Genomic DNA, 24,947 nt, shown 5'->3' on the forward strand with positions numbered 1-24,947 from the left:
GTAAAGAAACATCAGACACAATCACATCAAAGACCAGACCTGAGACCAAAGGAATTCTAATCAAGTTAACAAACAACAAGGTTACATATTTCAGTCCACCGTACCTCCTCCAGCTGACATGCCTTGATGACAGAGGTGTAGCGGAATTCGTCGTAGGTCAGACCAAACAGGATGTTGTCACGGATGGTTCCGGGCATGATCCAGGAGGTCTGGGGGGAGAAGGAGATCCGCCCACTGTGTTTGATCTTCCCCTCTGACGGGACCAGCTCTCCCAGGATCATCATCAGCAGTGAACTCTGGGGGGAGAGACAGAATTAAAGACAACAGACACAGATAAAATACAATTTTATCTCTATGGAAGACACACATTAGTGTGTGTGTTAGCTTCCAGATGCAACTTCAGGAGTCTGTTGGGACATTGGGCTGACATTTGTGGACTCCCTTAGTTGAGCATCTCTCTGGTGCCTGACAATGGAAAATAACCCTAACCTAAAGTGTCAGTTTTCACACCATTTGTTTTTGCCTGTCAACAAAAGCAGATCTATAATTTCTAGGAATACTACTTACAAGTTGGCAGGTAAAATGTGTCCGTCGCTATCAAAAAAACGCATTTAGAACCAGTTTTTATCCAGAGTCTTCCACTAGCCTACGACTAACATTTTCCACCGGAAACACTTGCTTCTTTGTGTTTCCAGTGGAAAATGTCAATAGTAGGCTAATCGTTGGAATGGAAGACACTATGACATAATGAGATGTAAGAAATACAGGGACTGCAGTTGGCACATGTACAGAAATGTTGATTCATGTACACTGTTCGTGTCAAATCAAATCAACCCAAAAAAGTAAACTACAACGGCCCAGACCTCCTCCATCCACCCCAGTGTTCCCTGACAGACAGTGAGTGGTAGTGGTACCTTTCCAGAGCCGGTGGACCCAGCCACGGCCAGCATCTGTCCCTTCTCCAGATACAGGCTGATGTTCTTGAGGACGGGAGTAACATATAGGTTGGTGAAGAACAGCCCTACGTCACCGTTAGGGTGGCCGTTAGACTTGTTCTCCTGCTTTATCTTCTCAAACAACTCCCCGATACCCTGGAGAGGGGGAGAGAGTTGGGGGAGAAATAGAGAGAGAGGGAGGGAGGGAGAGAGAGAGAGAGAGAGAGGGGGAGAGGGAGAGAGAGGGTGAGAAAGAAAGAGAGGGTGGGAGAGAGAGAGAGAGAGAGAGAGAGGGAGAGAGAGGGTGAGAGATGGGGGAGAGGGAGAGAGAGAGGGAGAGGGAGAGAGAGGGTGAGAGATGGGGGAGAGGGAGAGAGAGAGGGGGAGAGGGAGAGAGAGTTGGGGGAGAAATAGAGAGAGAGGAGAGAGAGAGAGAGGGGAGAGGGAGAGAGAGGGTGAGAGAGGGGGAGAGGGAGAGAGAGAGGGGGAAAGGGGGAGAGAGTTGGGGGAGAAATAGAGAGAGAGGGAGGGAGGGAGAGAGAGAGAGAGAGAGAGAGAGGGGGAGAGGGAGAGAGAGGGTGAGAAAGAAAGAGAGGGTGGGAGAGAGAGAGGGTGTGAGAGAGGGTGAGAGAGGGTGGGAGAGAGAGAGGGTGAGAGAGGGTGGGAGAGAGAGAGGGTGTGAGAGAGAGAGGGTGAGAGAGAGGGTGAGAGAGAGAGGGTGAGAGAGAGGGGTGTGAGAGAGAGAGGGTGAGAGAGAGGGTGTGAGAGAGAGAGAGAGAGAGAGGGTGAGAGAGAGGGTGTGAGAGAGAGAGAGAGAGAGAGAGAGAGGGTGAGAGAGAGGGTGTGAGAGAGAGAGGGTGAGAGAGAGGGTGTGAGAGAGAGAGAGAGAGAGAGAGAGGGTGAGAGAGAGAGAGAGAGAGTGAGAAATAGCTTTACATTACATCAAATGTAAATTTCTCTCATACAATATGACCAGACCAGCTTGTCTGAAAGAGTGAGCTCATGTGTGTACAACTCTGGTTGTATTAGAAATACTATTTGTGCATAAAGGGGACAACAGACTAGTGATACAATGCTCTGATGATGGCTTTATGCTGAAATGTTTTCCCATCCAGCTGGGAAAATTAGAAAGATGAGAAAGAATTTTTTGGTCATTTATTTTCAAGATTCTGGGAATCACTGAGAAATAGGAGACTCTTGCGCCCCAAAGAAAAAAGGCCTCAAATGCCAGTATTGGCCCCTAATCCATCAACATTTCTATAGAAATCAAATCACTGGTGAGAGTTCTGTAGGAGAGAAACGGTGAACCTGGTTGGTTTGTTAAATCATTTACCTGGTGACGTTTTATGGGTCAGTGATCTTCTAATGCCAAGGGCTTCCGTCACTTCTATAGCTTACACTGCGTCACATTCATATTCAAATGAGCTGACGTACATGCAGTCCACAATAAAGACCAGTCTGACAACTCTGGCCTATTTCCAAAACAACTTTCACAGGAGGAGACGCTGGGATAGAATCCTGGATGTGATAAATGAATGGATTCCTAACCAGATTTTCCCAGCATAGAATAGGTTTAGTATAGTTTACCACAGTCCAGCATAGAATAGGTTTAGTATAGTTTACCACAGTCCAGCATAGAATAGGTTTAGTATAGTTTACCACCATGCAGCATAGAATAGGTTTAGTATAGTTTACCACAGTCCAGCATAGAATAGGTTTAGTATAGTTTACCACAGTCCAGCATAGAATAGGTTTAGTCTAGTTTACCACCGTGCAGCATAGCATTGGTGTTGGTTATCTAAATTGGTGCACAAAGCATCTGAACACAAATCATTTTTTACCTACTTGGGATGGCCATAACATGTGTCCATAAAGTTAAATGTACTGCCTGCGACACTTCAAACTGATAACGTTGTTCTGTGGTCATGATTATGAATTGCCTTTTACCTACACAATAGTAGGATTATTATCAGGAAGAATAGAATGCACTCACACACACACACACACGCACGCACACACACACACACACACGCGCACACACACACGTACCTCATCCCAGGAGGCGGTCACGTTCACCAGCTCTACCTCAGTGGTGGTCAGGTTGTACTCTAATACTTTGTACTCCTCTTTACAGAGGTATTCCTACAGGACAGACAAAACAAGAGTTAAAACCACTAATGTATTACAAATAGAAACAGACAATAATATTATCTTGGCAACAACAAGTCAGCTCAATACGCGCACACGCATACACGCACACACACAGTGGAGAACAAACAGTAGTGGCTGAAATACAAAAACGTGTTGTCCTACTGTAGTGCCTTGTGCAGTACTTGCTCACAGACAGAATATACAACATGTTCAGGAGATAGAGAGGACTCCCTGATAAGAATGACACAACAACAACTGTACTGTGACCCTAATATGGCCTTTTTGGCCGAGGACGACGTGTCTGTCTCTCTCTCTATTTCTTGATGGTCCTTATGGCAAGGCAGTATGAAGGGCATGTATGTGTCTTGGGGTGCAGTTGGTGTGGGTAGGGGGCTGTGTGTGTTGTGGATTCCAGATGTTGGACTGGAAAGATGACTCCATTACCTCAAACAGGTAGCTTCTACTTCCTCTTTGTGCGTGTGATTGAATGCCTCCGTGTGTGTGGTTGCCTGTGTGTGTGTGTGTGTGTGTGGTTGCCTGTGTGTGTGTGTGTGTGTGTGTGTGTGTGTGTGTGTGTGTGTGTGTGTGTGTGGTTGCCTGTGTGTGTGTGTGTGTGTGTGTGTGTGTGTGGTTGCCTGTGTGTGTGTGTGTGTGTGTGTGTGTGTGTGTGTGTGGTTGCCTGTGTGTGTGTGTGTGTGTGTGTGTGTGTGTGTGTGTGTGTGTGTGTGTGTGTGTGTGTGTGCCTGTGTGTGTGTGTGTGTGTGTGTGTGTGTGTGTGTGTGTGTGTGGTTGCCTGTGTGTGTGTGTGTGTGTGTGTGTTATTATTATTTTGGTGATTGTTATTCAAAAATCTTATTCAAAAATATATAGCTCCATTATCTCTAAATACTTTATATCTGGTTTAAGTTGTTTAAGTTTACACTGTAAACACTTTACCATCCCGAAAATTATGAAAAAAATCACATGAAATAGCCGTTGCTAAATGAAAAAAGGGGAAACATTGATCCGTGTGTCTGAACATGCAGTTGTGTACATGAGCATGTATGTGTGTGTGTGTTTGTGCCAATTCCTATGAGTCTTCAGATACAGATACAGATTCTTCAGATACTGACAAAAAATCACCTAAACTGACATAACTGTAGGGGACAATGACATAACCTTCAGGGACAATGACATAGCCTTCAGGGACAGTGCCATAACCTTCAGGGACAATGACATAAACTTCAGGGACAGTGCCATAACTTTCAGGGACAATGACATAGCCTTCAGGGACAGTGCCATAACCTTCAGGGACAATGACATAGCCTTCAGGGACAGTGACATAGCCTTCAGGGACAATGACATAGCCTTCAGGGACAGTGACATAGCCTTCAGGGACAGTGACATAGCCTTCAGGGACAGTGCCATAACATTCAGGGACAATGACATAGCCTTCAGGGACAGTGCCATAACATTCAGGGACAGTGCCATAACATTCAGGAACACTGACATAACCTTCAGGAACAGTGCCATAACCTTCAGGGACAGTGCCATAGCCTTCAGGGACAGTGCCATAACCTTCAGGGACAGTGACACAGCCTTCAGGGACAGTGCCATAACCTTCAGAGACAGTGCCATAACCTTCAGGGACAGTGCCATAACCTTCAGGGACAGTGCCATAACCTTCAGGGACGCTGATATAACCTTCAGGGACAGTGCCATAACCTTCAGGGACAGTGCCATAACCTTCAGGGACAGTGCCATAGCCTTCAGGGACAGTGACATAACCTTCAGGGACGCTGATATAGCCTTCAGGGACACTGACATAACCTTCGGGGACACTGACATAAACTTTGGGGGACACTGACAAAACAAGAGTTGACAATGACAAAAACAGAGTTATCATCAACCTCTGTTAACAAGCACTCATTTCCCCTCCACCTCCTCAAGTCTGTACATTCCACATGCCTATTTACATTATATACATTATATACAGACTACAACATGCCTACAACATGTGCTTCTCCAACCCAACTCCCAACTATTACAGCCCTCTACTGGACTCTACCAAAGTTAAATTCCCACTTCGACGGTGACCCAATGTTCCAGCGTACTGTACCGCATCTGAATGGAACGTTGAACCCCCATCCATCCCTCTCACCTCCCACTGTCCTCCCTCCATCCTTCTCCCCCCCATCGGCCTTTTCCTCCCATGCCCAAGTATACATAACCGCCTCACCTCTATCTTTGTGACCAGCGCCAGGGTGTCGTACCACATCTGTATGGAGCCGGGCAGCTGTCTGGTGAGGGTCATACGGAGCACCATGAGGTAAGAGGCTGTGGTGAAGATACTTCTCAGGATGATGCCCTGGATAGACCATTCAGATTGTATGTTATTCATCCCCAATAGAAGTATTTCACAATGTTTTACCTCATTTTCATTATATCCACCACAATACCGGTGTCTACGTATGTGAAAAGTGTGTGTTTTGTAGTGAAACAGATAAGAAAAGGTATTTTATTAATCCCCAAGGGGAAAATAATTTGTCATACTTTGTCAACAATACAAACACAAAACAAATACTCACAACATCAAAAACATCACAAGTCAATTAGATTTTAAATAAATATATATAGACCAGTGGGGAAAGTACCTTGCTGAGGGCGTGGGGCACGATAGCTGACACAATGACCAGGATGGCAGAGAAGAAGTAGGAGGCACTGTAGAAGTACCGCAGAGAACCAATCTTCCTCGTCAGCGTCATCTCATCCCTGGGAGGGGAGGGGAGGGGAGGATTATGGATTTAGCCCCACATTCTCCCAAATCAGACAGGGATTAAACATTGAACATCGCCAATTTACTCAAGGACTGTATAACCAAAAAACACAACGCATCAAGGATAGAGCTCTCCATTGATTGACTGGACTTCACAATGCAGGATTGTTGCTCTGATTGGCTTTGTTTGTGAAAGTCATGTGTCATGATCATAGAGTGCAATTAATGCTTCCTTTGAGCTTTGAGTCATATTTAAAGGAATTGAAGCAAAATTATCTTGATGGGAATCTCATTAATGAGAGTCACATATCATCTATCCAAACTAACAGTTTTTAGTTCCAAGAAGATCTTAGATAGATAAGTTCCTGTTGCTAACATGACTTTTCAGAGTACTACAACAGAGTCAAAGCATGACCACTTTCCCTATAGCTCTGGGATTGTTGCCTTGGACATTTAAGCAATAAGGCACGGGGGGTGTTTTGTCATACCCATGGTATATGGTCTGATATACCATGGCTGTCAGCCAATCAGCATTCAGGGCTGGAACCACCCAGTGGCTAATGCTTGTAAGATCACTTGTCTCTGTTTATGTACAGTATTAGGTTATAGTTAGGTCATGGAGTGTTTTGTGTGTGTCTTACTGTCTGATGTTCTTGATGATGGTCTCCATCACCTCCTCCCAGCCGTAGGCCTTCACTGAGTGGATGTTCTCTACGATCTCTGAGGTCAGAGCCAGACGCCTGCTGATTAACCCTGCTCTTTTCTGCCTGATCATAGGACCCCCAAACACACACACACACACACACACACACACACACACACACACACACACCACACACACACCACACAGCACACACACGCACACACACACACACACACACACACACACACACACACACACACACACACACACACACACACACACACACACACACCATATTGATACAATTAATGAGACTTTTCAACTTCCGAGAGATGGCTGAGAACATAAACATGAAGATTTAACAGGTTTGGATGTTAATTAACAAGATTTATTTCTGGATCAAAAGAGTTTTATGTGGAACAGTGAAAGTTGTGCCCATCTGAATAGGCAGTTATTCCTACTTTGTTGACATTTCTCAGGGGCACAGGCCATGCCGTTCTGTTCTATGTGGGTAAGATGAGATCAGTGGTGGAGATCAGAGATACCTGTCCTGTACAGACCCATCTAGAGTGCACAGTGTGTGTGTGTGTGTGTGTGTGTGTGTGTGTGTGTGTGTGTGTGTGTGTGTGTGTGTGTATGTGTGAACTTCTGACCAGCCAGTACCCACCTGTGAGGCCCCATCTTCTGAGAGAGGCAAGCCTGTATGATGCCCAGCAGGGTGAGGGCAGCCAGGGCACAGAAACCATTCACCTCGATCAGCTCCCAGATCAACCCCACACACAGGATGCACTGCAGAGGGGTGATCCACACAAAGTGGGCCAGGCCAAGACTCTGCAACACACATCCACATGAATGTATGAAGAGAAGACACACGCAGTAACATTTATATGTACACAGAACACACTCACACAAACACAAGCACAACAAAAATATATATGTAACGACAAATCTACAATACATATTTTACACCATGGGTCTTCAACCCTCCCAGGCAAATCGGCACCCCAGGGACCCCATAATACATTAGCAAAAAAACTTTTGTTGTTGTTGTTGTTTTACAATCAGGTGAATGATAATGGCAAAGAGAAGTAATCAACATTTTAAAATAGTAGTTAATAATAGTTTTTCAGAATTTTGACCTCCCCACATTATAATTGGAAGAGGAAGTGTAAACTCTTATATAGCCTATTAGCTAGAAAGGTGACTCCAAACACATTTTCACTAAAACAAGGTGTTACGCCGGTCAAACAAAGGTTAGCCATGTGTTGGCAAAAATGTATGTCCAATTCAGGAAAGCTCACCAGCAAGCCAGCGGCACTTGCCACACTGGTCAACTATTCGCAGGTGCTTTTTCTAAGCCTATCTGAGATACCTCAGTGAATGTGATTAACTCCAATGAGTTTAATTAACTCCAGTGAGTGTAATTAGCTCCAGTAAGTGTAATTAGCTCCAGTGAGTGTAATTAGCTCCAGTCAGTGTAATTAGCTCCAGTGAGTGTAATTAGCTCCAGTCAGTGTAATTAGCTCCAGTGAGTGTAATTAGCTCCAGTGAGTGTAATTAGCTCCAGTAAGTGTAATTAGCTCCAGTGAGTGTAATTAGCTCCAGTGAGTGTAATTAGCTCCAGTAAGTAAAATTAGCTCCAGTAAGTGTCATTAGCTCCAATGAGTGTAATTAGCTCCAATGAGTGTAATTAGCTCCAGTGAGTGTAATTAGCTCCAGTGAGTGTAATTAGCTCCAGTGAGTGTAATTAGCTCCAGTGAGTGTAATTAGCTCCAGTGAGTGTAATTAGCTCCAGTCAGTGTAATTAGCTCCAGTGAATGTAATTAGCTCCAGTGAGTGTAATTAGCTCCAGTAAGTGTAATTAGCTCCAGTGAGTGTAATTAGCTCCAGTGAGTGTAGTTAGCTCCAGTGAGTGTAATTAGCTCCAGTAAGTATAATTAGCTCCAGTGAGTGTAATTAGCTCCAGTGAGTGTAATTAGCTCCAGTAAGTGTAATTAGCTCCAGTGAGTGTAATTAGCTCCAGTAAGTGTAATTAACTCCAGTGAGTGTAATTAGCTCCAGTGAGTGTAATTAGCTCCAGTAAGTGTAATTAACTCCAGTAAGTGTAATTAGCTCCAGTGAGTGTAATTAGCTCCAGGCAGTGTAATTAGCTCCAGTCAGTGTAATTAGCTCCAGTGAGTGTAATTAGCTCCAGTGAGTGTAATTAGCTCCAGTGAGTGTAATTAGCTCCAGTGAGTGTAATTAGCTCCAGGCAGTGTAATTAGCTCCAGTCAGTGTAATTAGCTCCAGTGAGTGTAATTAGCTCCAGTCAGTGTAATTAGCTCCAGTGAGTGTAATTAGCTCCAGTCAGTGTAATTAGCTCCAGTGAGTGTAATTAGCTCCAGTGAGTGTAATTAGCTCCAGTGAGTGTAATTAGCTCCAGTCAGTGTAATTAGCTCCAGTGAGTGTAATTAGCTCCAGTCAGTGTAATTAGCTCCAGTCAGTGTAATTAGCTCCAGTGAGTGTAATTAGCTCCAGTGAGTGTAATTAGCTCCAGTAAGTGTAATTAGCTCCAGTGGGTGTAATTAGCTCCAGTAAGTGTAATTAGCTCCAGTGAGTGTAATTAGCTCGAGTAAGTGTAATTAACTCCAGTGAGTGTAATTAGCTCCAGTGAGTGTAATTAGCTCCAGTAAGTGTAATTAGCTCCAGTGAGTGTAATTAGCTCCAGTGAGTGTAATTAGCTCCAGTGAGTGTAATTAGCTCAATATTAGAAGTTGAGAAATAAAGTTGACATCATGAGAGAAAATATTCTCCTATTTTCTACTCTAGGTATGTAATTACAATTTTGTTTATTCTGTTGCTGTTAGTGATATTCATGAAATAATGAACTAATAAAATAAATAATTGACATAATTTGAGTCAATTGGAGGTGTACCTGTGGATGTATTTCAAGGCCTATCTTCAAACTCTCTGCCTCTCTGTTGGACATCATGGTAAAATCACAAGAAATCAGCCAAGACCTCAGAAAAAAAAATAGTAGACCACCAGTCTAGTTCATCCTTGGGAGCAATTTTCAAACACCTGAAGGTACCACCTTCATCAAGAGATGAACGTGCTTTGGTGTGAAAAGTCCCAGAATAACAGAACAACAGCAAAGGATCTTGTGAATATGCTGGAGGAAACAGGCACAAAAGTATCTATATCCACAGTAAAACGAGTCTTATATCGACATAACCTGAAAGGCCACTAAGCAAGGAAGAAGCCATTGCTCCAAAACTGCCATAAAAAAGCCAGACCACGGTTTACAACTGCACATGGGGACAAAGATCGTACTTTTGGGAGAAATGTCCTCTGGTCTGATGAAACAAAATTAGAACTGTTTGGCCATAATGACCATCTTTATGTTTGGAGGAAAAAGGAGGAGGCTTGCAAACCAAAGAAAGTACAGTTGAAATCGGAAGTTTACATACACCTTAGCCAAATACATTTAAACTCAGTTTTTTCACAATTCCTGACATTTAATCCTAGTAAAAATACCCTGTTTTAGGTGAGATAGGATTACCACTTTATTTTAAGAATGCGAAATGTCAGAACAATAGTAGAGAGAATGATTTATTTCAGTTTTTATGTCTTTCGTCCCATTCCCAGTGGGTCAGAAGTTTACATACACTCAATTAGTATTCAGAAGCATTGCCTTTAAATTGTTTAACTTGGGTCAAACGTTTCGGTTAGCCTTCCACAAGCTTCCCACAATAAATTGGGTGAATTTTGGCTCATTCCTCCTGACAGAGCTGGTGTAACTGAGTCAGGTTTGTAGGCCTCCTTGCTCGCACATGCTTTTTCAGTTCTGCTCACAAATGTTCTGTAGGATTGAGGTCAGGGCTTTGTGATGGCCACTCCAATACCTTGACTTTGTTGTCCTTAAGCCATTTTGCCACAACTTTGGAAGTATGCTTGGGGTCATTGTCATTTTGGAAGACCCATTTTAAGACCAAGATTTAACTTCCTGACTGATGTCTTGAGATGTTGCTTCAATATATCTGCATAATTTTCCTACCTCATGATGCCATCTATTTTGTGAAGTTCACCAGTCCCTCCTACAGCAAAGCACCCCCACAACATGATGCTGCCACCCCCATGCTTCACGGTTGGGATGGTGTTCTTCGGTTTGCACGCCTCCTTGACAGTACATGTAAGAGCAAAACCCAAGCCATGAGGTCAAAGGAAAACTCTGTAGAGCTCCGAGACAATATTGTATGGAGTCACAGATCTAGGGAAGGGTACCTTCTGACAGAGCTCTAGAGTTCATCTGTGGGGATGGGAGAACCTTCCAGGAGAAGAACCATCTCTGCAGCACTCCACCAATCAGGCCTTTATGGTAGAGTGGCCAGACGGATGCCACTCCTCTGTAAAAGGCACATGACAGCCCACTTGGAGTTTGCCAAAAAGCACCTAAAGGACTCTCAGACCATGAGAAACAAGATGATCTGGTCTGATGAAACCAATATTGAACTCTTTGGCCTGAATGCCAAGCGTCATGTCTGGAGGAAACCTGGCACCATCCCTACGATGAAGCATGGTGGTGACAGCATCATGCTGTGGGGATGTTTTTCAGCAGCAGGTAGTGGGAAACAAAGCAAGATCAAGGGAAAGATGAACCGAGCAAAGTACAGAGAGATCTTTGATGAAAACCTGCTCCAGAGCGCTCAGGAACTCAGAATGGGGTGAAGGTTCACCATCCAACAGGACAACTGCCAAGTGAACAAACAGATCACCGACCATCTCGAATCCCACCGTACCTCTATGCAATCCAGTTTCTGAGCTGGTCACAGGTGTACCTCATCCATGCTCAAGGTCCTAAACGATAACATAACCACCACCAATAAAAAACAGTACTGTGCAGCCGTCTTCATCGACCTGGCAAAGGCTTTCGACTCTGTCAATCACCGCATTCTTATTGGCAGACTCAACAGCCTTGGTTTCACTAATGACTGCCTCGCTTGGTTCACTAACTACTTCTCAGATAGAGTTCAGTGTGTCAAATCGGAGGTCCTGTTGTCCGGACCTCTGGCAGTCTCTATCGTGGTGCCACAGGGTTCAATTCTCAGGCCGACTCTTTTCTCTGTATATATCAATGATGTCGCTCTTGCTGCGGGTGATTCTTTGATCCACCTCTACGCAGATGACACCATTCTGTATACAACTGGCCCTTCTTTGGACACTGTGTTACCAAACCTCCAAACGAGCTTTGATGCCATACAACACTCTTTCCGTGGCCTCCAACTGCTCTTAAATGCTAGTAAAACTAAATGCATGCTCTTCAACCGATCGTTGCCCGCACCTGCCCGCCATCGTAGCATCACTACTCTGGACAGTTCTGACTTAGAATATGTGGACAACTATAGATACCTAGGTGTCTGGCTAGACTGTAAACTCTCCTTCCAGACTCATATTAAGCATCTCCAATACAAAATTAAATCTAGAATCATCTTCCTATTTCGCAACAAAGCCTCCTTCACTCATGCTGCTAAACATACCCTCGTAAAACTGACTATCCTGCCAATCCTTGACTTTGGCTATATCATTTACAAAATAGCCTCCAACACTCTACTCAGCAAATTGGATGCACTCTATCACAATGCCATCCGTTTTGTCACCAAAGCCCCATATACTACCCACCATTGCGACCTGTATGCTACATATTTTCCACCAAACCCACTGCCTCCAGGTCATCTACAAGTCTCTGCTAGGTAAAGCCCCGCCTTATCTCAGCTCACTGGTCACCATAGCAACACCCACCCGTAGCACTCTCGCTCCAGCAGGTACATTTCACTGGTCATCCCCAAAGCCAAATCCTCATGTGGCCGCCTTTCCTTCCAGTTCTCTGCTGCCAATGACTGGAACGAACTGCAAAAATCACTGAAGTTGGAGATTTATATCTCCCTCACTAACTTCAAGTATTGGCTGTCGGAGCAGCTTACCGATCGCTGCAGCTGTACACAGCCCATCTGTAAATAGCCCATCCAACCTACTACTTACCTCATCCCAATATTTAAAAAAAATAATAATTCTGCTCTTTTGCAAACCAGTATTTCTACTTGCACATCTTCATCTGCACATCTATAACTCCAGTGTTATTTGCTAAATTGTAATTACTTCGCCACTATGGCCTATTTATTGCCTTTCCTCCTTACTTAAACAATGACCCTAAGCACACTGCCAAGAAAAAACACAGGAGTGACATCGGGACAAGTCTCTGAATGTCCTTGAGTGGCCCAGCCAGAGCCCAGACTTGAACCCGATCAGACATCTCTGGAGAGACCTGAAAATAGCTGTTCAGTAACGCTCCCCATCCAAGCTTGAGAGGATCTGGAGAGAAAAATGTGAGAAACTCCCCAAATACAGGTGTGCGAAGCTCGTAGCGTCACACCCAAGAAGACCCGAGACTGTAATCGCTGCCAAAGGTACTGATCAAAGGGTCTGAATACTTATGTAAATGTAATATTTCAGTTGTTTATTTTTTATACATTTGAAAAAATGTCTAAAAACCTGTTTTTGCTATGTGATTATGGGGTATTGTGTGTAGATTTAATCAATTTTAGAATAAGGCTGTAACATAAATAAATGTGGAAAAGGTGAAGTGGTCTGAATACTTTCTGAATGCATAATAACTGAATCATAATTCATAAACATAGTCTCTCAAAACAGATTGTTAGCATTAAAGGGACTTCTAAAATGTTCAACTTCATATTCATCATCTCCAGCACCACCCCAACATCAACATATGTGAAAATGGCATGTTTCCATGTTTTGTCATAAACAAGTGTTTCCAATGATATCATCAACCAATTAGTAGGACATTAGTAGGTAATGCCTACTCATAATTGGTTAAAATCACACGATGGTGTCATTGGAAACACTTGTCTTCCCCTATCTTCTTTACTGCAAAACATAGAAATGCGCAATTTTCACATACTGTACAAATCCAATCAAATCTATTTTTATTGGTCACATACATATATTTAGCAGATGTTATTGCAGGTGTAGCGAAATGCTTGTACATTTTTCTGGCTGTATGTAATAACACAAAAAATGTTCTGGGCTAATAACGTAAGAAATAACACAAAAAGAAAATACTGCAAAGTTGCTTTGGAGGTAGAAGCAGAGCTGCCATGTCTGTAGACGCCATCTTGAGTGAAGGAGATGATCGAGGGTGAACAAGCAACACTTCAGCTTATTGCTTGGACTTGGGGGTCAATTAATGTTATTGCTGGTATGCAAGTTTTAATGTCTTACGTATTTTTGTCTGTTTTCCTCCTTTCCAGCTTTAATTGTCTGGAGCCTGGTGTTGTTGTAGCCAAGGAGCTTTCACTCAGATGGAACCAGGTTTCAGCTGCTGTGCAATGTTGACGTCATTCCTCCCAGAGATGTGAAATCATCCCCCGGGCTGGACACAACCCGACTTTTGAAGTGAAAAGGCCATGGACATTACATGTCCTGCTCCAAATGGCAGGACAGAAATATGCTCTATGGCTAGATTCCTTTTTTCATATCGTAACATGACCTGAACCAAAGTTACTCAAAGGATCTGATTATCAAATCAAATCAAAGTTTATTTGTCATGTGTGCCAAATACAACAGGTGTAGACTTTACAGTGAAATGCTTACTTACAGGCTTTAACCAATAGTGCAAAAAAGGTATTAGGTGAACAATAGGTAAGTAAAGAAATAAAACAACAGTAAAAAGACTGAAAAATAACAGTAGGGAGGGTATATACAGTAGCGAGGCTATAAAAGTAGCGAGGCTACCTACAGACACAGGTTAGTCAGGCTGATTGAGGTAGTATGTACAGTGGGGCAAAAAAGTATTTAGTCAGCCACCAATTGTGCAAGTTCTCCCACTTAAAAAGATGAGAGAGGCCTGTAATTTTCATCATAGGTACACTTCAACTATGACAGACAAAATTAGAATTTTCCCCCCCCAGAAAATCACATTGTAGGATTTTTAATGAATTTATTTGCAAATTATGGTGGAAAATAAGTATTTGGTCACCTACAAACAAGCAAGATTTCTGTCTCTCACAGACCTGTAACTTCTTCTTTAAGAGGCTCCTCTGTCCTCCACTCGTTACCTGTATTAATGGCACCTGATTGAACTTGTTATCAGTATAAAAGAGACCTGTCCACAACCTCAAACAGTCACACTCCAAACTCCACTATGGCCAAGACCAAAGAGCTGTCAAAGGACACCAGAAACAAAATTGTAGACCTGCACCAGGCTGGGAAGACTGAATCTGCAATAGGTAAGCAGCTTGGTTTGAAGAAATCCTTTGTGGGAGCAATTATTAGGAAATGGAAGACATACAAGACCACTGATAATCTCCCTCGATCTGGGGCTCCACGCAAGATCTCACCCCGTGGGGTCAAAATGATCACAAGAACGGTGAGCAAAAATCCCAGAACCACACGGGGGGACCTAGTAAATGACCTGCAGAGAGCTGGGACCAAAGTAACAAAGCCTACCATCAGTAACACACTACGCCGCCAGGGACTCAAATCCTGCAGTGCCAGACGTGTCCCCCTGCTTAAACCAGTACATGTCCAGGCCCGTCTGAAGTTTGCTAGAGAGCATTTGGATGATCCAGAAGAAGATTGGGAGAATGTCATAGGGTCAGATGAAACCAAAATATAACTTTTTGGTAAAAACTCAACTCGTCGAGTTTGGAGTACAAAGAATGCTGAGTTGCACCCAAAGAACACCATACCTACTGTGAAGCATGGGGTGGAAACATCATGCTTTGGGGCTGTTTTTCTGCAAAAGGACCAGGACGACTGATCCGTGTAAAGAAAATAATGAATGGGGCCATGTATCATGAGATTTTGAGTGAAAACCTCCTTCCATCAGCAAGGGCATTGAAGATGAAAAGTGGCTGGGTCTTTCAGCATGACAATTATCCCAAACACACCACCCGGGCAACGAAGGAAGAAGTAAGAAGCATTTCAAGGTCCTGGAGTGGCCTAGCCAGTCTCCAGATCTCAACCCCATAGAAAATCTTTGGAGGGAGTTGAAAGTCCGTGTTGCCCAGCAACAGCCCCAAAACATCACTGCTCTAGAGGAGATCTGAATGGAGGAATGGGCCAAAATACCAGCAACAGTGTGTGAAAACCTTGTGAAGACTTACAGAAAACGTTTGACCTCTGTCATTGCCAACAAAGGGTATGTAACAAAGTATTGAGATAAACTTTTGTTATTGACCAAATACTTATTTTCTACCATAATTTGCAAATAAATTCATAAAAAATCCTACAATGTGATTTTCTGGATTTTTTTTCTCATTTTGTCTGTCATAGTTGAAGTGTACCTATTATGAAAATTACAGGCCTCTCTCATCTTTTTAAGTGGGATAACTTGCACAATTGGTGGCTGACTAAATACTTTTTTGCCGCACTGTACTTGTAGATATGGTTAAAGTGACTATGCATATATGATGAACAGAGAGTAGCAGTAGCGTAAAAGAGGGGTTGGCGGGTGGAGGGACACAATGCAGATAGCCCGGTTAGCCAATGTGCAGGAGCACTGGTATTGAGGTAGTATGTACATGAATGTATAGTTAAAGTGACTATGCATATATGATAAACAGAGAGTAGCAGCAGCGTAAAAGAGGGGCTGGGGGGGAACACAATGCAAATAGTCCGGGTAGCCATTTGATTACCAGTTCAGGAGTCTTATGGCTTGGGGTAAAAAACTGTTGGTACCGCTTGCCATGTGGTAGTAGAGAAAACAGTCTATGACTGGGATGGCTGGGGTCTTTGACAATTTTTAGGGCCTTCCTCTGACACCGCCTGGTGTAGAGGTCCTGGATGACAGGCAGGTTAGCCGCAGTGATGTACTGGGCCGTACGCACTACCCTTTGTAGTGCCTTGCGGTTGGAGGCCGAGCCACGCCATCAACCAGGAGTTGATGCAACCGGTCAGGATGCTCTCGATGTTGCAGCTGTAGAACCTTTTGAGGATCTCAGGACCCATACCAAATCTTTTTAGTTTCCTGAGGGGGAATAGGCTTTGTTGTGCCCTCTTCACGACCATCTTGGTGTGTTTGGACCATTCTAGTTTGTTTTGATGTGGACACCAAGGAACATGAAGCTCTCAACCTGCTCCACTACAGCCCCGCCGATGAGAATGGGGGCGTGCTCGGTCCTCCTTTTCCTGTAGTCCACAATCATCTCCTTAGTCTTGGTTATGTTGAGGGATAGGTTGTTATTCTGGCACCACCCGGCCAGGTCGCTGATCTCCTCCCTATAGGCTGTATCGTTGTTGTCAGTGATCAGGCCTACCACTGTTGTGTCATCTGCAAACTTAATGATGGTGTTGGAGTCGTGCCTGGCCATGCAGTCATGGGTGAACAGGGAGTACAGGAGGAGACTGAGCACGCACCCCTGGGGAGCTCCAGTGTTGAGGATCAGTGTGGCAGATGTGTTGCTACCTACCCTCACCACCTGGGGGCGGCCCGTCAGGAAGTCCAGGATCCAGTTGCGGAGAGGGAGGTGTTTAGTCCCAGGATCCTTAGCTTAATGATGAGCTTTGAGGGTACTATGATGTTGAACGCTGAGCTGTAGTCAATGAATAGCATTCTCACATAAGTGTTCCTTTTTTCCAGGTGGGAAAGGGCAGTGTGGAGTGCAATAGAGATTGCATAATCTGTTTGGGTGGTATGCAAATTGGAGTGGGTCTAGAGTTTCTGGGATAATGGTGTTGATGTGAGCAATTACCAGCCTTTCAAAGCACTTCATAGCTAAGGACGTGAGTGCTACGGGTCTGTAGTCATTTAGGCAGGTTGCCTTTGTGTCCTTGGGCACAGAGACTATGGTGGTCTGCTTGAAACATGTTGGTATTACAGACTCAATCGGGGACATGTTGAAAATGTCAGTGAAGACACCTGCCAGTTGGTCAGCACATGCCCGGAGCACACGTCCTGGTAATCCGTCTGGCCCTGCATGATCACACAGCATGATCACACAGTCGTCCGGAACTGCTGATGCTCTCATGCATGCCTCAGTGTTGCTTGTCTCGAAGCGAGCATAGAAGTGATTTAGCTTGTCTGGTAGGCTCGTGTCACTGGGCAGCTCGCGGCTGTGCTTCCGTTTGTAGTCTGTAAAAATTTGCCAGCCCTGCCACATAAGACGAGCGTTGGAGCCGGTGTAGTATGAATCAATTTTAGCCCTGTATTGACGCTTTGCCTGTTTTATGGTTCGTCGCAGGGCATAGCAGGATTTCTTGTAAGCTTCCGGGTTAGAGTCCCGCACCTTGAAAGCGGCAGCTCTACCCTTTAGCTCAGTGCGAATGTTGCCTGTAATCCATGGCTTCTGGTTGGGGTACAGCCACTGTGGGGACGACGTCTTCGATGCACTTATTGATAAAGCCAGTGACTGATGTGGTGTACTCCTCAGTGCCATCGGAAGAATCCCGGAACATGTTCCAGCCTGTGATAGCAAAACAGTCCTGTAGTTTAGCATCTGCTTCATCTGACCACTTTTTTATAGACCGAGTCACCCGTGCTTCCTGCTTTAATTTTTGCTTGTAGGCAGGAATCAGGAGGGTAGAATTGTGGTCGGATTTACCAAATTGAGGGCGAGGGAGAGCTTTGTATGCGTCTCTGTGTGTGGAGTACAGGTGATCTAGAATTTTTCCCCCTCTGGTTGCACATTTAACATGTTGATAGAAATTTGGTAGTTCTGATTTAAGTTTTCCTGCATTAAAGTCTCCGGCCACTAGGAGCGCCGCCTCTGGTTGAGTGGTTTCCTGTTTGCTTATTTCCTTATACAGCTGTCTGAGTGCGGTCTTAGTGCCAGCATTTGTCTGTGGTGGTAAATAAACAACCACGAAAAGTATAGCTGAAAACTCTCTAGGCAAGTAGTGTGGCCTGCAATTTATCACAATATACTCTACTTCAGGCGAGCAAAATCTAGAGACTTCCTTAGATTTCGTGCACCAGCTGTGTTTACAAATATGCACAGAACGCTCCCCCTCGTCTTACCGGAGTGTGCTGTTCTATCTTGCTGGTGCAGTGTATATCCTGCTAGCTGAATATCCATGTCATCATTCAGCCACAATTCCGTGAAACATAGGATATTACAGTTTTTGATGTCCCATTGATAGGTAATATTCGTGATCGTACCTCGTCTAATTTATTGTCCATTGATTGCACGTTGGCGAGTAGTATTGACGGTAACGGCAGCTTTCCCACTCGCCTTCTGCGGGTCCTCACGAGACATCTGACTCTTTGTCCTCTGTACCTGCATCGCTTCCTCTTGCAAATAACGGGGATGTCGGCCCTGTCGGGTGTTTGGAGAATGTCCTGTGCGTCCTGCTTGTTGTAGAAAAAAAATCTTCGTCCAATCTGAGGTGAGTGATCGCTGTCCTGATATCCAGAACCTCTGTTTTACCGTAAGATATGGTTGCAGAAACATTATGTTCAAAATAAGTTAAGAATAACGCGTAAAAAAACAAATAATAGCACAATTGGTTGGGCGCCTGTAAAACTGCTGCCATTTCTTCCGGCACCATTTTAACTATTGTAACGGTTCTCTTGTGGTGAAGGAGAGGAGGACCAAAACGCAGCGTGGTGGTTATTCATGTTTCTTTAATGAAGACGCTATACATGAATAAACTAATGAAAACAATAAACGTGAGAACTCAAAACAGCCCTATCTGGTGCAAAACACAAAGACAAGAACAATCACCCACAAACACACAGTGAAACCCAGGCTACCTAAATATGGTTCCCAATCAGAGACAATGACTAACACCTGCCTCTGATTGAGAACCATATCAGGCCAAACACAGAAACAGACAAACTAGACACACAACATAGAATGCCCACTCAGATCACACCCTGACCAAACAAACATAGAAACATACAAAGCAAACTATGGTCAGGGTGTGACAGTACCCCCAAGGTGCGGACTCCGGCCGCAAAACCTGAACCTATTGGGGAGGGTCTGGGTGGGCATCTGTCCGCGGTGGCGGCTCTGGTGCTGGACGTGGCCCCCACTTCACCATAGTCTTAGTCCGCCACCTTGTCCGCTTCCTTGGCCTCCTAACTACGGCGACCCTACTACATGACCCCACTGGACTGAGGGGCAGCTGCTCAGGACAGAGGGGCAGCTGCTCGGGACAGAGGGGCAGCTGCTCGGGACAGAGGGGCAGCTGCCTCTGGGCAGAGGGGGTCTGGCGCCTCTGGGAAGAGGGGGTCTGGCGCCTCTGGGCAGAGGGGGTCTGGCGCCTCTGGGCAGAGGGGCGGCTGCTCGGGACAGAGGGGCGGCAGCTCGGGATAGAGGGGCGGCAGCTCGGGACAGAGGGGCGGCTGCTCGGGACAGCGGCCCCTGGCTGACTGGCGGCCCCTGGCTGACTGGCGGCACTGGCAGCCCCTGGCTGACTGGCAGCACTGGCGGCCCCTGGCTGACTGGCGGCACTGGCGGCCCCTGGCTGACTGGCGGCACTGGCGGCCCCTGGCTGACTGGCGGCACCTGGCAGACGGGCGGCACTGGCAGCTCCTGGCAGACGGGCGGCACTGGCGGCGCTGGGCAGACGGGCGGCGCTGGGCAGACGGGCGGCACTGGCGGCGCTGGACAGACGGGCGGCACTGGCGGCGCTGGGCAGACGGGTGGCTCAGGCGGCGCTGGGCAGACGGGTGGCTCAGGCGGCGCTGGAGAGGAGGAAGGCTCTGCGCCGGAGGCGGGAGACTCCGGCAGCGCTGGAGAGGAGGAGGCTCTGGAGCGCCGGGAGGCGGGAGACTCCGGCAGCGCTGGAGAGGAGGGAGCCCCTGTAAGGATGGACCGGAGAGACAGCCTGGTACGGGGGCTGCCACCGGAGGGCTGGTGCGTGGAGGTGGTGACGGATAGACCGGACCGTGCAGGCACACTGGAGCTCTTGAGCACCGAGCCTGCCCAACCTTACCCGGTTGAGTGGTCCCAGTCGCCCTGCCAGTGCGGCGAGGTGGAATAGCCCGCACTGGGCTATGCAGGTGAACCGGGGACACCGTGCGCAAGGTTGGTGCCATGTAAGCCGGCCCAAGGAGACGCACTGGAGACCAGATGCGTAGAGCCGGCTTCATGGCACTTGGCTCGATGCCCACTCTAGCCCGGCCGATACGCGGAGCTGGAATGTACCGCACCGGGCTATGCACCCGCACTGGGGACACCGTGCGCTTCACAGCATAACACGGTGCCTGCCCGGTCTCTCTCGCCCCCCGGTAACCACAGGAAGTTGGCTCAGGTCTCCTACCTGGCGTAGCCATACTCCTGTGAGCCCCCAAGAAATTTTTGGGGCTGACTCTCAGGCTTCCATCCACAACGCCGCGCTGCCTCCTCATACCAGCGCCTCTCCGCTTTCGCCGCCTCCAGTTCTTCTTTGGGGCGGCGATATTCTCCTGGCTGAGCCCAGGGTCCTTTACCATCCAATTCGTCCTCCCATGTCCATTCTTCCAAGTAGTGCAGCCTCTCCCACTGCTACTGCTGCTGCTCCTGTTGCTGCTGCATCTGTTGCTTCTCCTGCTGCTGCTTTTGCCGTTGCCCGTTACCACACCGCTTGGTCCAGTTGTAGTGGGTGATTCTGTAACGGTTCTCTTGTGGTGAAGGAGAGGAGGACCAAAACGCAGCGTGGTGGTTATTCATGTTTCTTTAATGAAGACGCTATACATGAATAAACTAACGAAAACAATAAACGTGAGAACTCAAAACAGCCCTATCTGGTGCAAAACACAAAGACAGGACCAATCACCCACAAACACACAGTGAAACCTAGGCTACCTAAATATGGTTCCCAATCAGAGACAATGACTAACACCTGCCTCTGATTGAGAACCATATCAGGCCAAACACAGAAACAGACAAACTAGACACACAACATAGAATGCCCACTCAGATCACACCCTGACCAAACAAACATAGAAACATACAAAGCAAACTATGGTCAGGGTGTGACAACTATATAGGCCTAGGTCTAGATATTATTTTTTTACCTAAGCCTTTATGTGTTTTACATTTTTCCTAATTGTAGGCTACTACAATTTTTTAAACACTAGCACGTGGCCACATTCACATGTGTTTCAATATGAATTATTTAAGAGACGGGTGGGTCTAAGGCTTTAGAGGGTGTAAATGATGCTAAATGGGCATAAACAAAGAACAGCACTGTAGCTGATCAATGTGAAGGTTATCTTTATGATACAACAATTTTTGGTTTGGCTAATCTGGGAACCTGGTGAAATAATGTTCAGAGAATCGATGTTGGCAATTTGGTGAAATGATTCCTTTTCTAAATATTCTGTATGATTCCCAAGGATTGATGTAGAGCAAGTGTGAAAATCTAAATGTTCGAATGCCTTTTTCTTCTAAATTGGATTATAAATTGCTCAACTTTGAAGGCAGCATTACTTCCCCATGTTTCCTCTAACTACAGTGTATGATACGCCATTTTGAAGATCTGAGTCTGTACCTTTATCCAATGTAAAAAAAACACCATTTCAAATTGTAGGACATAAGACTGAAAAGAGACGGTGGATCACATATGTTGATGTTGGGGTGGTGCTGGAGATACAATCTAGCAGGCCTAGATTATCTAGCAAAACAATACAATCTAGCAGGCCTGCTCACATGTGAGATTTGTTTCAGAGTGCCCGAAATCAAGTGAAGTGTTAACCGTCTTCCCCTTTATCCAAAAAGCCTAGATTGGAGGGCTTGGCAATGTAAACTCAAGCTAGTTCGTAGAGATAGCTTTGGGCTAAGCCACAAGAGAGGAGAAGAGAGAGCTTGGGAACAAGTGAGAGTTTGAGGCCACATCCAATCCAGGTGATAATTGCCTAGGAGCAGGTAGCAGAGTGTATTGACATTCAACACCCCTGCTCTAGGACTCCTAACGTTCAGCCTTCACTAGCCTAGCTACGGCTAAATTACACACCCCTCTCATCCCATGTTGACTTGACAAACGGCTGGCTTCACTTGTTTTCTACCACTGAGCACTGACATAAGACTCATGCCCAAGCCTAACAGGAGTGGAGAAATGTGCTCGGAGTGTGACTCACATTTTTTACGTCCTTCTCACATTGACATCTGCATGATGTATGATTTTACAGGGAGGTTGGAGTTGCCTGGCTGCGTGTGTATCTCGAGCTGGGATTCGGCCCATGCTGCAGTTTTTTTGTTACCACATAGTTCAATTGTTGTGGTGTCTCAATTCTTAGAAAGCATAGCTTGGTGTTTGGACACTGATTCAAAGTAGTTGAGATTGCAAAATGTCACTCCTGCCCTTGACTACGGTATACTGGCCCAACCTGGCCCCTTCAACCTGGCCCCTTCAGCCTGGCCCCTTCAACCTGGCCCCTTCAACCTGGCCCCTTCAACCTGGCCCCTTCAACCTGGCCCCTTCAACCTGGCCCCTTCAACCTGGTCCCTTCAACCTGGTCCCTTCAACCTGGTCCCTTCAACCTGGTCCCTTCAGCCTGGTCCCCTCACACCACCATGGCCACCTAACTATCCCCTAACTAACTGGCTCATTCAAATCCCCCATTTTCACCACTGAAACTCTTCTCCCATTGTCTTCTGACATGTTTCGTCACTCTTATGCAATGGTGAAGAAAATCACGCTTTCTGACATAAGACAATGCTCTTCTTGACATCATTGTTATAGAGGAGAATGCATTCTCAGTCGACTAAACTGGTAAACTGACAGTTAATAAGTAGATTACTTGGGTCCTTACTTCTCATCAAGATTATTGAGGTTGAGCTTAGGGTTAGTACAGCAGATGAGTTGGGTGGTTCTTACCTCATCCAGCTTGTTGAGGTGGGCTGACATCAGGCTAACCAGCTGACCTGTGCTGATCTTGTCCAGGACCCGGCTGGACAGCTTCAGAGTCTGAGGTGTCAAAGGTCAGGGGTTAGGACAGACACAAAGGGTTAAAAAGCTGTAGCAGGAGAGGCTGCAGTGTGACACTAAGAGGGTGTTGCAGCCACACAGCCCGACACTCACACAAGAGTCTGGCTACACTGAAGAGGGCAATGTAGATCTTCATGCCTGCCAAGGTGGTGGCATGCCAAGGATGTGCCCATACACACACACCCACACCCTGCCCACACAAACACACACACCACCTCCCCCCACACCTTCTTATAGATGAGGCTGAAGAGAGCGATGCGAATCTGCATGCCCAGGTGGTGCAGTCCAAAGATGGCTGGCTGCAGGAGCAGGAAGCGAGCAGTGAAGAGAAGACAGAGACCCAGGGCTAGGTAGTAACCCTGCTCCCGCTCAGGGGCATGGATGGGGTCAAACGAGCCGATTATACGACCCAGGAGCTGGGGCTGCACTGTCTTCGACGCCTCCTGTAAGAAAAGAGAGGAGAAAAAAAACATCCAGAGACATTGATGTAAAGAGTTCAGAATATATCCTACAAAATACAATTTAGTGGCAGCTTGATAACATTGTCTTAACTATGTACCTTGATACCTCTAGTCTTATTTCCAATCAACTCTGAACTGAACTGATGGGCATTCCTAGAAGGTTCCACGGGGAACACCCCACACCACTAGGTTACGCAAGACCTGCTACTGACGTCAGCTTCCTCTCCGAGCCGGGGACACTGGGATACTCACACTGCAGTGACACATGCATCTTCTCCATACTCTGGTCATGCCACTAATTCACTAGTAAGTAACACACACGTACAGGACAGAACAGGCTAACAGCCAGCCTGGGTTGGGTTGAGGTCAGTTCCATTCCAGTTCCAACTCTCTCCATCAATTTAGGAAGTGAATTTGAACTCCTTGTCAACTCCTCATTGACAATAAATGGGCACTTTTTTAAAATTCTTTAATTGGAAATGTCCATTTCCCTCCTGAATTTAAATGGAATTGATCACACACACAACCATAGCAATGGTATAACACGTCTGCTGTCACAATACATGACATGTTCTCATATGTGAGATATTGTCATGTGCGTATCACAGTATATTTAGGTGCTGGGTGAAATAACACTATAATAAGAACCAAACAGTGACCTACATTTGAAATACAAAGTGATTCATCATCTGGTATCGTACTAATAAAGTATGGAGGCCTTTTTGACAAACGTTTTTGACAACTCCAATGCCCACGATGTGTGCAGGCTTTTGCTCCAGCCCAGTTCCAACACACCTGATCAATTAGACTGTTAAACTGCAGCCTCTCCAGGTAACCGTTGGCCAACTGTGCTTCACGCGGAGAGATGGACTCACCCCAAAGTACAGCAGGATTCCGTAGAACACAAAAGGCCAGAGGAAACAACGGGAGAGTGCCCGCAAGAGCCGAGGCTTCTTCTTGGCCGATGCCACTTCTCGGTCCCATTCTCTACACCAAGAACACAGACCAGAGGAGTTAGAAACTGTTCAAAAAACACACACATTAGCTAACAGTAAAAGTAGAGTAGGGGCACATAGTTCAGGGCACTGGTG

At 45.8% G+C, this 24,947-nt stretch overlaps 1 protein-coding gene across 1 annotated transcript in view; it reads right to left on the reverse strand.

Moving 5' to 3' along the window:
* LOC112219020 (cystic fibrosis transmembrane conductance regulator-like) overlaps positions 1-24,947 on the reverse strand; it is a 68,724-nt gene that overhangs the window by 40,547 nt on the left and 3,230 nt on the right. Inside the window, exons 3-12 of the mRNA XM_042301751.1 lie at positions 24,732-24,843; positions 23,623-23,838; positions 23,285-23,374; positions 7,152-7,315; positions 6,483-6,608; positions 5,720-5,837; positions 5,305-5,433; positions 2,985-3,077; positions 915-1,091; positions 105-296 (exon numbers count right to left, since the gene is read on the reverse strand). Coding sequence (XP_042157685.1) covers positions 105-296; positions 915-1,091; positions 2,985-3,077; positions 5,305-5,433; positions 5,720-5,837; positions 6,483-6,608; positions 7,152-7,315; positions 23,285-23,374; positions 23,623-23,838; positions 24,732-24,843 — 1,417 coding nt within the window. The remainder of the gene's footprint in view (positions 1-104; positions 297-914; positions 1,092-2,984; positions 3,078-5,304; positions 5,434-5,719; positions 5,838-6,482; positions 6,609-7,151; positions 7,316-23,284; positions 23,375-23,622; positions 23,839-24,731; positions 24,844-24,947) is intronic.

This window comes from Oncorhynchus tshawytscha, linkage group LG19 (genome assembly GCF_018296145.1).
Source record: "Oncorhynchus tshawytscha isolate Ot180627B linkage group LG19, Otsh_v2.0, whole genome shotgun sequence".
Taxonomy (NCBI): Eukaryota; Metazoa; Chordata; class Actinopteri; order Salmoniformes; family Salmonidae; genus Oncorhynchus; species Oncorhynchus tshawytscha.